The sequence below is a fragment of the Corvus brachyrhynchos genome, unplaced genomic scaffold, assembly GCF_000691975.1.
Source record: "Corvus brachyrhynchos isolate BGI_N302 unplaced genomic scaffold, ASM69197v1 scaffold1097, whole genome shotgun sequence".
Taxonomy (NCBI): Eukaryota; Metazoa; Chordata; class Aves; order Passeriformes; family Corvidae; genus Corvus; species Corvus brachyrhynchos.
Genome location: NW_008239003.1, coordinates 459,734 through 473,229, shown reverse-complemented (window position 1 = coordinate 473,229; position 13,496 = coordinate 459,734). Strand labels below are relative to the sequence as shown.

At 45.8% G+C, this 13,496-nt stretch overlaps 1 protein-coding gene across 1 annotated transcript in view; it reads left to right on the top strand.

Annotated features, from left to right (window-relative positions):
- Positions 1-13,496, top strand: part of PAX5 (paired box 5) — a 132,196-nt gene that overhangs the window by 62,879 nt on the left and 55,821 nt on the right. The window contains exons 7-8 of the mRNA XM_008637450.2: positions 2,992-3,048; positions 7,024-7,153. Of these exons, the coding sequence (XP_008635672.2) occupies positions 2,992-3,048; positions 7,024-7,153 (187 nt within the window). The remainder of the gene's footprint in view (positions 1-2,991; positions 3,049-7,023; positions 7,154-13,496) is intronic.

Genomic DNA, 13,496 nt, shown 5'->3' with positions numbered 1-13,496 from the left:
GCAAGAGGAGTGTGGACGTCATGATTTATTATTATTTATGGTCCCAGGGCCTTGTTTATGCACGATGGGTTAGGTGCTCAGGATAGAAATGCCATTATGCAAATGACATTGAATGTCCTTACTGAGCCTAAATAATTTTTGTGTTGGACGATTAAACCTCATCTGTTATTGATATGGGCTGCAGTCGGGCTATTAAAGAGTCCCAACAGTACTTACTCCCAGTAATGGGAAAATTGAGAGGAAGAAGCTAAACAATTGCCTCAAGTGTGCCGTGATTGTCTGGTAGGAGTGGAACATAACGAACCCCCTGAATGGAAATCGTGTTTACTACTTAGGGATAAATAAAAAGAGAGAACACGCAATAAATTGTGCTTTGTGATCTGAATTGGCGCACCAGAGAATTTGCGTACTTTCGATTTACTTATTTGATTTTTTTTTTTTTCAGGGGTGGAGGGGGCAATGTGATTGGGATGTAGATACCGCAAGCAGTCAGGAAGGATTCCTGCAGTATGTGCCCCTGGCTGAGTGGCTGGGGATAGCTGTCCTCCTCAGAGCTGCGCTGATGCTGCGCCGTCCGCTTTGACACAGCTGTGCAGTCACATTTTGATCAGTGTTGATAGCTTATGAATTCCAAAATTGACAAAATTTACAGAAAAATGAGGATAATCCATCTTCCTTAGCAGCCTGTCAGGAGCTGGCTATACTTCATAATCTTCAATTACAGATGCTATTTTCAGACATTTACATGCAGATATTAGAACAAAATGAAAATGAGAAACAAAGAGTGAATGGAAATGCAGCTATTTATATGTATAAAAGAAAAACAACAGGTAAATTCTAGGCATTTAGATTGGATTTGGGTGTCCCTTTGGAAAATCTGAGAATAGCTGCACCCACTTATGATTTGCACTGTGGAAATGTAAATGTAGTGTATCGTTTCCCATATGCAGATAATGTGAAGACTGGGTCAAAAACAGGTCAGTTATTTTGAAGTATGAGGGTAAATGTGTTCATGGCAGGGTGCACGAGGTAATTCTCACTGCCTTCAAAGGAATGTCTGGGGATGTGTACAATCCTAATTGGATTTGGGCTAAAATGAAGCACAGCTGTTAACTTTTTATAAAAATATATGTATTGTGAAAGGAAGGTTCAGAAATACTCAGTTTAAACTGAGGGAAGAAGGTTGTACCACTGAAATCAAACTTCCACATTCTGTGAGACAGCAATGAGCCCAATGTGTCTGAAAACAAAGAGAAACTAGGATTTGGCCCAAATTAGGAGTGTAAATAACGTTTGCTCCAAAGTAGGATTGGTTTTGGTGTCAGCAGTAGCCAGTGCAGGGAATATCATGTAAATTATGAAATGGGGGGTGGCTGGCAGGTGGCAGTGGTGAGACTTTGACGTATAGGTTCCTGGGAACCTTTCCCACCCGTATCCTCAGTGGCTGAGGAGAAGGGCGTTAGGCTGGATTTTCCATTCCCATGAAATTCCAGGCAGAGCAGCAGTGGTGCCTGTGCAGCTGCAAGAGGTGCTGGGTTTCAGAAAGCCTGGGGAGATTATTTAGAGCTGCTTTGGATTAAACTATTCGAACCATATCTAATGTTACAAATTTCTTCCCTTTGTCAGGCTGAGGTGCGGGTTTCTGTAGCCAGCCTGCCTGGCGTGTGCCACTTTTGCCTCTATTTATTAATGAATCTTAAAGTATTAAGATGTGATGACTTGGAGATATTTGGTGTGAGGTCTGGCTTGCTGCTGCCATAAGGGGTGAGCAGAGGGCGTGGTGGATGTGATCTGGGTGACAGCACTGTGCCTCTCAGGGACCTCAGTGTCTTTTTTGGCAGTGAAACGTCTTGATGCACCATCTCTGTCAGGAGAGAAGGCAAAGCACATGATCAGTGAGGAGGCAGTCTAAGCCGTGAAGCCCCAAGCTGGCACCTTGCACTGATGGTCTGAGCTCCTGTTGAGCTGCTGCTTTTGCTGCTGCTGCTGGATCCTGAGCAGCATCCTGAGACTGGGGGTGGCTGTGCCAGTGGCAGGAGAACACAGGAGGTATTATTTCATGCCTGCCTGCTGTTTTGATTTGGAAAATCTAGCAGATGCAAAAAGCAACATGTGCAAGTCCCAGTGGACCCCAGCTGGCTCATTTTAATGGCCATTTGCCCTGTGCAGCAGACAGCTCTTGTCTGTTTTTGCTTGGTGCAGTCTCTTCAGGAGCATTGTGAGTGAGGTCTGTGCCCCACGAAAGGGATGAGGCAGAAAGGGGATATATTTGTCTCACACCTCATGGGTCACAGCACTGCTGCAGGGCTCGTCCCAACCTGTGGGAGCTCCCTGAGATTCCCACATTGGCACTGAAGAACGAGGCTGTTTCAAGGAGTGGCCTTGTTCCCTACTGTGTGTCCATCTTCTCCTGACACTTTAGGGTGAAATCCTAGGTAAATATCAGAGAGAAAATTTCTGTACACATAGGGTGGATTGACTTTTCTGTGCGTTATGCTCAGTCATCTTCACCAGAAAAAGTGCAGGGTGAAGGTGGTAGTGGTCTGCCTCTCTGCTTTGCTGTAGTGCAGCAGATTTGAAAATGGTTCTGAAACCCTCCTGCACACCTTTTGTTTCCATTTGCCTATCACGTCCACCACTCCAAGGGGATTAATAGTTAGAAATAAAGCTTTTGTAATGGAGGTGGATGTGCAGAAACCTTCCCGTTTGCACTTTGCAGAGAAGTCAAATTGGAGGGACTGTGCAGACCCTGCTGCTGCAAGAGGAGTTGTGCTGCTCCCAATAGGTGCATGGAGATCACTCCTCTCCTCACCACTGCAGTCACTCCCCCCAGCTCCCATCTGCCAAATCTGAGCCAGAGCAGAGTAGGATAGGGCAGGGGAACACATGAGATCTGGTCTTGCCCCTCCTTTCAGTTTGTCCTTCTCATTCTCTCTTTTATATATTCCTCGTTTCACATGTCTGTGTTTTCTCTCCTCCATGCTATGGCAGTGGTGCTCCATGCTGATGAGACAGTGCGTGGTACAACCGCAGGCACTCATTTTTCAGGTAATTTCTAGGGTAATGAACACCCGTCTCTTGCTTTTTCACCTACCAAGCAGAAGGTCAGGCTTCCTGCTGCACGAGGAGGGACCCTGGCCATGACAGTCATTCTGGGCTGTTTCTTGCCAGCAGTGGTGCCAGCTCACCAGTGCAGGAGCCAAGTCTGAGATCCCTTCTGCTGCTCCCACCCCAATCAGCTGGAGAAGCTCTTGGGGAGGGGCGGCAGGAGAGGTCAGCAGGAGGGGGTCAGTGGGGGCATGGGGTGAGGGGCTGCTCCATGAGCGCTACCTTCCCCTGGGGTTTCCTTTCCTCTCTGGATGGGGTGCCTGAAAGGAAGAGATCTGCCTGGGGGGAGCGGGAAGAAGGGATGCCACTGTACCCCTCATGAGTGGTTCAACACCCAACACTGTGAGCCCACAGTGTCAGCAAGGCTTTTGCTTTTTCAGGGGGTTCTAGAGTCCCCTGGCCCCTCCACGGGGGTGAGGAGGCCTGCAGACAGCACCCATGGTCTGGTTTTAGGGTGAAGGCTCCTGTGCTGTGCACCCCTGAGTCTCCATTCCTTGGGGGCCAGAAGATGCCTCTGTTGACCATCACTTCCCTGCAGCACTTTGCTGTTGGCAGCACTTGTGTTTCTTTTCTGCTCACAGACAAGTGCTGGTCACTGCCACTGGGACAGCCCAGTGCTGGCCGTGACCCCACTGCTTTGCCGTGTAAACTGTAACTGCAGAGGTGGATGTAATGTGTGGGATCACTCCTCCACTGGGACTGCATGAGGAGAGGGAAGTCAGCAATCACAAGGGCTGCCCCTCAGCCTGGACTTGCTCTGCCTGGGTGCTGGAAGCAGTGGCTGCTGGTGTGGCTGCTGGTGTTCAGCTGATGGTGGTTCCAAGGAGGGATCTGGGCACAGCAAAGTAGCTGGAAAATCCCTTAAAGTCCCACTATTCTTACCTCTGGGAAAAGTTGCTGGGCCATGGCAAAAGACATGCAGCTCCTGTATGCAGGAAGTTATTGGGACCAAAAGCAGGGAAGGACCCCAAATCTCCATTTTGCACATCTTCAGCTCATGCCTTCTCATTCCTACCAGTGCTGCTTGGCTATGGGCTCTCCCTCCACACTGTGCTGAGCAACTGTAATGCTTCTAGTCCCTCCAGTCTGCAGATGTTGTTTCACGGTTTGGGACTGCGCCACTGCATATTGCTTCAACTCACTATGGTGCAGTGACATGGAAGAGCGCAGGGTACCACGGTCGTGACCCTTGCCAGGTTATGCTACACTCTGGTTGCTGCTTGCTTGACACTAGAACTGGTCAGTTTGTCCAAGCTCAGAGGGCTACTCCTGGCTCATTGGCATAGTGCTTCCAGGTCATTACAGCTAAAACTCTTAACTCTGGTCCTGTTTATCCCTGTGTCAGTTCTTTGGACTCCTGAAGGGAAACAAGCTATGGAGTTACACATTCCCATGCCTGAGAATTGCAGTTGAAGGCTCAGGCTGGTTCCAGTTGGGTTTGTGGTCTGGGATGTGCACCTCCTTCCTCAGTCCCCTCATGTGACCCAGCCTGTGGCAGGGGTCCCATTCCAGCTGGGTGCTTCCTCCCAAACTCCAGGTGCGCAGCTCTCACTTTGTAAGTGGGAAGCCACATTCACTCTCTGCCTGTTGGGAGTGGTGGATCAGCACCCCACGGGAGGATCCAAAGAGATTTTCTAGTCTTGATATGGTACAGTTGTGGCTTTCATAGAGCAACACGGGTGAAATCAGGCATCCTTCCCCAGGGATTGGTGTGTGCTCTTCTAGAGATACAGAAATACCAAACAGCAGCACACAAGGACAGGTTTTTCCTCTGCTGTGCTGCCAGCCCATCCATGCTTTTGCATTACCAGCTGCATGGGATGTCTCTGCAGGGCTACTGTTTCTCTGATGTTTGGCCAGATTAGGGTTTTGGGAAAAGAAAAAATCTAGCGGTGTCTCCATATGTGCATGTACCCTGCACAGGGGAAAGGAAGGGTTGGAGACTTAAAAGAACATGAAATGGTGTGGGAAGGCAGAGAAATACATCGTGGTGTGATGAGGAATGAGAAGAAGGAGCTTTGATTACACTTCTAGGAAGGAGGAAGGCTGGGGCCATTACTGGCATTCTCTGCTGAGGAGGGCGGTTCCCAGGGCTGTCCTCTCCCAGGCACTGAAGTGGGGAGGAGTCAGAGATGTGTGTGTCTTTGAGGCAGTGGTGGTAGGCAAAAAGGGCTTGCTCCATGAAGGCGTGACGAAAGTGAGGGCACAGAGGGTGTTGAAGGAGGAATGAACAGTACAACTTCAATGCAAAGGTTATGTAGGATCCTAGGAGACAAGTCAGAGGACTCTGATGCATGGGCTAGATGCTTGACAAGGCCGGCCAGCAGCTGATCCCTGGTAAAATGTATTTTGCATGCTCATCTGCAAGGGGTTTGTATGGGGGATCCTTCAAGGTGACACGCTGTACTCCTGCGTCATCCAGGTGTTGTCTGCAGAAAAAATATGTTTATTACACAGAACTGTTAATACAGGATTATCCATGTAAGTTAACTTATGTTTGAGTGAGATGTGAGCTACAGAGACACCAGCACATATACCTGGCCAAAGTGCTGAGTTAGTGTCAAGAGCCAGATTGTGTGCTGGGTTCTCAGAGAAACTTGCAGGAAGGAGAAGGATGTATTCACTCAAATCATCTTTTGCTTCCTTAAAAAAAAAGTTATTTCGATGTCACATTCCTGGAAGTGTTCAAGGCCTAGTTGGATGGGGCCTTGAACAACCTGGTCTAGTGGAAGGTGTCCCTGCCCATGGTAGGGGGTGGAATAAGTTGGCCTTTAAGGCCTCCTCCAGTCCAAACCAGTCTGGGATTCAGTGTTTTTCTGAGTTTTGTTTTGGTTGCTCCAAAAAACCTCCATGAGAGCCTGGGTTCATCTGCATTTCTTCATCTCTGCACGGCTTCTACATTGAGTTAATCTTGAGGAATTCCTTAGGGATTGGCATCACAGTGGCTGCTCTTCAGTTTACCTGTTCCCACTGCAGTTCTTCATTTGAAGTCAACCTCCAGTTGTTATGGGCACGATTGCCATTTCACAAAGAAGGGACTAAAACATAAAGGGCAGATGGCAGGGAAGGGAGAACTTTGAAAGAAAACTTCCCAGATTTGTGGGAATGATCCTGACAATAAGAAATCATTGAAAAAGGGCAAATGAAAATAAGTTCTGTGCCATGTACATTTACATCCTCTAGATGCATGGATTGGCCTCATTGGCTGTAGAATGCTGTAGCTACAGACACTTAGGGTTATAGGACACAAACAGTCTGATTTCTGAGGACCTGTGCTTGTTTACCATAGCCTCTTTCTGTTAACGAGATTAAGAAATTCTTTGGAAATGACACAACATCCTTACCACAGTCAGGTGATTTATTTTTAAATAACTTGGATTTAGAAACGGTTAGCTACAAATGCATCCATTAAGCAAACACATATGTATACATACCTTTTCTTTCCTGTGAGATGATGAAGAAATGCAACATTTTCAAGAAAAGGGAAACGGGACACCCTGTTCCCACCTTCTCATTAGTGCATATCCCCTCAAGTGCCAACACTGAAATGTGGAGAGTATGGAAGTTAAGAGGCATGAAAATTTTTCTCTAGCAAAAAAGTAGCTTGCACTTGGCAGTTAAGCTACAAATTTTCCTCTTTCAGGAAAGCCTTGTTACATATTAATGAGTTTGGCTTTGGTTTTATAGACAAAACCGGTTTTGGTTTTATAGAGAACACCAGTGATAGGCACAGACCCACTTATTGAATAGTTTGAGTGTTGAAAAGTCTAGTGTAAATTGAGCATTGCCTTTAACACTGGCTGAACAAATGATCTTTGAGTTCTATATTACATCTACTTTCTGTTGCACAGGCAAAAAAAAGCTCTTGATTAGTAAATTTATTGTCACTAAAATGCCTTTTGTTTCTTTTTCCAGGCAACTGAATACTCAGCCATGGCCTCGCTAGCTGGTGGATTGGATGACATGAAGGCCAATATAACCAGCCCTACTTCTGCAGATTTGGGAGCGAGTGTTCCTGGGCCTCAGTCCTATCCTATTGTCACAGGTAAGTGATTTTCAAACACTGATAAATAGTGTGAATTGTCTGTACCTTCAAACTGCACGGTGACGTCCTTTATGGAAGAATTGTGTCAGATGTGGAGTAATTTGCTCAAAAAGTCTCTTTTTGAATGTGATTTCAGGAGCTCTGTTGAAAGTCAGCTACATGGCTTGTGTAAATCATTTGTGTTTGTTGTAGCTGACAGATGGAGCATCCATCCCTCTTGTTCAGGAAAGGATGTGCCCCTCCACCCCAAACATACATCCTGAATACCACCACATCACCAAAAAGCAGAATACTTGTCTCTGCTTTTGGGCTTTGCTGCTCATTTTTTGTAAATGCACTTGGTATGTTTGACTGGATGGAGTTTTTATGACAGTTCAAACTAGCCTGAATTTTGGATGCTCATTTTATACCATTTCTGAATTGTACCTGTGCACTAAAGCTGAGCATTTAAATGAAAAGCAAAGGCTGTTTGCTCAAGGAATGCCACATCATCTGCATTTATTTAGCAGGCATAGAGCAAGAGTTAAGGAACAGCTAGAGTCTGATAAATGCTTTGGTCACCTACTTATTTGGGTCTGACCCCATTGCTTCCAAGGAGATTATCCAAATGGTAAGAAAATTATGAAATTGTGTCCTGAATTAGTTGTGCAAATCAGGAAAAATGAGGGCTTTTAAAATTTAAGGCTCTGTGTTTCGTATGAATGTTACCTCTGTGTGTTACTGCTGTGTCTAATTGGTGCAAATTTCATTGGATTTTCTCTGTTTTGGCAAAGATTGGACATAATTCTTTATTTTGTAGCTACAATGGAAGATAATACTGGTTTTTGTATAGTATTACTGTGTCTTTAAAGCCTTACAATCTCATCTAGCAGAGGAGCAGTTTTGAAAACAAGTGTCACAAAGTTGTTTTAACCCAGTACAGCATCAGTCTTTGGCTTTTCTTGACAAAGTTTAGGAGGATTCAAAAGAAATTGTAGAGTTAAAGATATACATGTGTACCTTGAAGTGGAAGGAGAGAGACTTCTTTTAATACCTGTCTCATTCTGGATGGGTGGTTTGAGTGGTGGACTCATAGATAAGAAAGGTGTCTAGGGGCAGATGGATGGACAGAAAGGGGGACTTCTGGAGATGTGTGGCTTTTAAGAGGTAAGGAGATAGAGCTTCGATACAGATATATCTGTGTCCATCAGGAGTCTGTGCTGGAGCCAGTGTTATCTAATATCTTCATCAGTGACACAGACAGAGGGATCAAGGGCATCCTCAGCAGGTTTGCAGGTGACACCAAGCTGAGAGTGCAGTAACAACCCTGAAGGACAGGGCCATCCAGAGGGACTTGGAAAAGCTGCAGAAGTGGCCCATGGGAATCTCATGAGGTTTAATAAGACCAGGGTGCACCTGATGCTGCACTTAGGTTGGGGCTACTCCCAGGATTGATCCAGGCAGGGGACGAACAGATGAGCAGCCCTGGGAGAAGGACTTGGGTGAGAGCTGGCCCTGCCCTGGCCGCGTGTGCTGGGACCCAGAAACCCCCCTGTGCTGGGATGACTCCCAATCGGGGGGGGCAGCAGGGGAGGGGGGATTCTGCTCCTCTGCCCCTCTCAGGTGAGATCCCACCTGCCTCCAGCCCTGAGGCCCAGCTCATGAAGGATGTGGAGCTGCTGGAGCCAGTCCAGAGGAGGCAACCGAGTTGATCAGAGGACTGGAACACCTCTGCTGTGAGGAAAGGCTGAGATAATTGGAATTGTTTGGGCTGGAGAAAAGAAGGCTTTGGGGTGACCTAACTGAAGCCTCTGTCATTTTCTAACGGACTGCTCACCCAGAATTTACACCTGGCCAAAATGAGGTTCAGCCAAGAGCTGTTGTTTTGGCTGGTACATCAGCAGTTCTTCGTTGTTTTTACACTGGTTTAAGCACTTCTCATATGTCTCATGTTGCTACTTCCTTAGAGTGTTGCGAGCTGATTGATCACATTTGTTAGAGTAAAACCTACTACAGAGGTGATGCTGCAAAGTTCAATATGGATTTTACAGAGGTTCTCCCTGTGATGTTACCTACACTTGAGCAAAAGTTCCAAATGTTAAATTTGCAAGTTCTCCTCAAGAACATGGAGCAGACTTTATGAACAGCAAGTTCTAGAAAAAAACCTGCTATCAGTCTTACATATGTCAGAGTGACAGCTACAACAGGACACATTTTGGAAGACAGTGGGTATTTATATCTTTAATTTGACAGTGCTGTAGAGTTTTCTATCAATGGCATTCATAAAACTTAGATATACATGAGCATATCGAAAGTCTTTTAAAACCTATGCCTTTTGATATATTTTTGGAGGAGGTTGTCTACCTGCTATACTCTAATTTTCTTTTTTAACAGCCGTAGGAATTGTTTTGTGCTGGTCATGCTTTGGAAGCACCCAGAAGTCCCCATCATGATCTGGGCCCTATAACAATGGGTACATACTGTATGCCTGAGTCATACTCCCTACTCTGAGGCTTTCCTGAGGAGCTGAAAGAGATGTGCAGGTTGTCAGGAGCAGGAAGGTTTCAGTAGCAAGCTATGCTTTGTAATGTGCAAAGAATGTCCATTACAGCACACTTGGTGGTGCATTTCTCGCTGTAGTTCTGGACAGATTTCTCTATTTTCTCCCCAAATATAACTCATTTTTTCAGTCACAACTCTTTTCCCAGCCTGTTTCCTTGGTGGGACAGGGAATTTGGAAAAGGAGACACATTTATTGACCCTATTTCCCTTGTAAGCACAAGGTGCATATTGCCATGGGACTTCCATCTGTGGTAAGTATCTCTGAAAATCAGGAGGTGGGAAATGGTGCACAACGGTTGTTATGAGCGCAAGGTCAAACAAACGTCTGGAAACGCACCATCTACCCTGCCTTCTCAGAGCTTTTTTTTGTGGTCTGTCGTCTGACCAAAGCTGTGGTAAAATCCAGTGATTGGTTTAGTGTTCTGTGGCTGGGATGGGCAGGGGTTGATAGGCGATTGATAAGGCAACAGTCCCTGGAGGAAGGTCAGCTTTGTATCAGCCCCACTTCAGTAGTAACGCCCTTACTCATGAGAGAAATCCTGCCAGAACCACCTCCTGGTCCTTGGCTCCCCTCAGTTCAGAAGAGCCTAAGCCTCAAAGATCCATGATGACATTTCCCTTGTGAACTGCTCCTCACTGGAAGAGGAATGGCCAGCCTTACCTCTGGTCTTCTCTTGAGACTCAGGAAGTTCCACTGCTTTTAATTTCTTCCTTTTTTTTGAGTATTTCCACTCTTCCTTGTTTCATACAGGCTGTCCTGTGGTGTATGTGAACAAACCCAGAGAATGAAGCTGAAAGCCTTGGGGGGCAACATGTTTTAGCATGCTAGGTAGTGTGTTTTCAACTATGAAAGTGAGGATTAGTTGGATAAAAGTCCACCAAATGTCCAAAGTCTCTGGCTGGTGGTGTTAATACCTTGAGGTCGATCTCACTTCTCTGTTGACATTCCAGATTATAAACAATTTTGTAATAGCATCAGTGTCATGAGACCAAGAGCTGCTTAAAACACTGGCAAATGAGTTGTGGTATCCAGAGCAGCACTGGTGGGCTACATCTCTTCTACCGGGAACTCTTCTGGTTGTGTGTGTGAAGCAGAGCTGTGGGCACGATGTTTCAACACAGAATGAGGCTATTGGTAAGGCTGAAAAGTGAATAACTTGAAATATGAAAGCCAGGAATTTGAGCCAGGAACATTTTTCTCCTTTCTATAGCTGTATCTCCTGTTCAAGCTTAATCATTTTTAATGAGAAATTCTGGAGTAATCTCGGCTGCGATATGTGAAGAGAACTTAGTCTGTCTTATGTTGTCAGTCTTAAATCTGTAAGACTGTAAAAGAATTTGATGGAAATAAGTCTGAGAACAGAACTATGATTACTTTTCTTCATTGTTCTTGTTACCAGGTTGTGGTGTCACTGGATGGAGCCACAGCCTGTGAGTGCTCTCTGCATTTACAAACCAATGACTGAGGCCCAGCACATTGCTGCTGTTGTCAGCAATTTCCAAGCAGCCTGTGATTGTTACTAATTACCTCCAGATGCATTTTCCCTGCTTTGGCTTGCTGATTTCAGCGTGATTGGTGTCACTTTGAGAGGACAATGCCATGTTAAACTGATATCTTTATGTAGCTCTCCAATACTGTGCTGGCGGTGGATTGGTAAACCCACAGCAGCCCAGCTGTGTCCAGCAGTGGAGCCAGTTTGTACTTACAGAGCCAGGAGTGGCTGTCAACCAGCCTCACCTCACCCGGGGCAGAGAAGCATGATTTACTGGACTGGGGTCTGAATGCTATATCACTCCATTAAAAGAAGTGGCACAGAGCAAAGTGTTGTCAGTGGGCTTCTTGTCTAGCACATGCTGGAGTAGAGGAGCCTGGTCTTCTTCCATGCTGGGACATGTCTATCACCCTTGGCCCACCTGCTCTTCCTCACATGCAGGGAGAGGCTGAGACTCTCCCAAGTATGGACAGGTTATGTCTTATCCTCTGCATTCAAACTTGCATCCTCCAAGCTTGGAGCATTACATTCCTTGCTCCTTTGTACAGTCAGCCTTGTAGACAATGGTTCTGGAGAGCCAAATCCTTGGACTTTCCTGCCCATTTTGTATGCACATCAAAAAGGTGATAAAAACAGAGCAAGAGCAGGATCAGAGTCAGTTTATTGTCTGGAGGGATGGGGAAGCCATTCTCAATGGCTGTAATCTTGGTTACCTGCTCTGGCTTGCATTGCTGGACTCTGTCATCAGACATAGGTGATGCCAGATGTGAAGCTGAAGTGAACACAGAGCAGACTCCTCCACCCCTGGGAAGATCAGCCTGACCTTTTCATTACTGTGGATGTATCCAACATGTTAGGTGTAGTATATTGTGCCAAGTAGTTATTCATTGGTGGCAGAGATCTTTGGCTAATGCAGGTAACAGGGGTATGTTTAACAATCCATATTCCTGGAATTGTGTTCAGTTTTTGTAGTTAGGGAACACAGATGCTAAAATGGGATAAATGCAGGCGAAAAGATAAAACGTTTCTTGCTACTGTTCTGTGGTGGCATGTAGTGCTCAGGTGGCCTCCTGGCATGTTTCTCCTTAGGACTGCTCAGTCTCATCCGCTTCCTGAGTCTTCATGCTACTTTGTTCCTGCCATTGTGATGTAACTGCAATTTTTGAGCCATTGTTTTGCCAGGTTTTGTTGAATGGAAGGTATTATTGGTCCCTTCTGAAGCTATGCATGAGATGATGGAACCGCAGTTGGACCGGACACTGTGCCAAAATCAACTGCCCCTGAGGACTTGAGCGTTTTCCGCCAGTATGAATTCTGATGCCTTCAACAGGAGGAAAGAAGTCACTACTCTAAAATCCCAGGTTGATCTCTTGCCAGGATTAAACACTGATATATTTCAGCACTTAGCTCAGTGCCATCCAGAAGGACTTACTGTTTTTTTTAACAAGAAAACAAGTGGCAATAGGATGCAGATCACTTCCAGAAGAGTGGTAACAGATCTTTCTCAGCCTGTGGATGGAGGATTCCTCTGAGCAACCCTAGAAACCAGCCTTTGGCTGGAGGGGTCTGGAAAAATCCCCCTCTCTCCACAGGCTAGGCTTAGGTATTGAATTTGGACTCAACACCTAATTTTTTGCATAACCAAGTTAGCTGAACTGGGTGAACTCCAGAATTGCTTTCTAATCTCAGCTGCACGATGTTTCCGTGGTTGGCTCTGTGCTTCCATGCTTCTGGGTAGGAGCTGTGTGTCATTGTTTCTTTGGTGGGATTGTGCCCAGTGTGGCTCTAGGACAGCCTGCAGTCCATGTTACTGGGACCACTGGTACCTTCTGAGGCTCTGCCTGTACCAGACTGGGCATGAAAATGGAGTAGGTGGGTAAGGAAGCTTTCTCATAATTTATTTTACTTTTTGTACATGAATTTAAAGGAATATTTTATAGATACCACAAAACATGGAAGGAAAATATGGATGTTTGGGGGGGGGGGGTGTGATTTTGTATCTTTGTGTCTTTTTATTTTTTTTCAGTCAGAGAGTCATTTACATTGGGAAAGGTCTCCAAGATCATCAAGTCCAACCATTAATCCAGCACTGCCACGTCTATGATTAACAATGTCTCCAAATGCCTACATATCATTTAAATCCCTCCAGGGACATTACTGCTGTGGACAGCCTGTTTCAGAGCCTGATAGCGCTTTCAGTGCAGAAAATTTCCCTGATGTCCAATCTACGCTTCCCCTGGTGCATCTTGGGGCCATTTCATCTTGTCCTATTGCTTTCTAGTGACCAGTAAAGATAGCAGCCTTCAAAC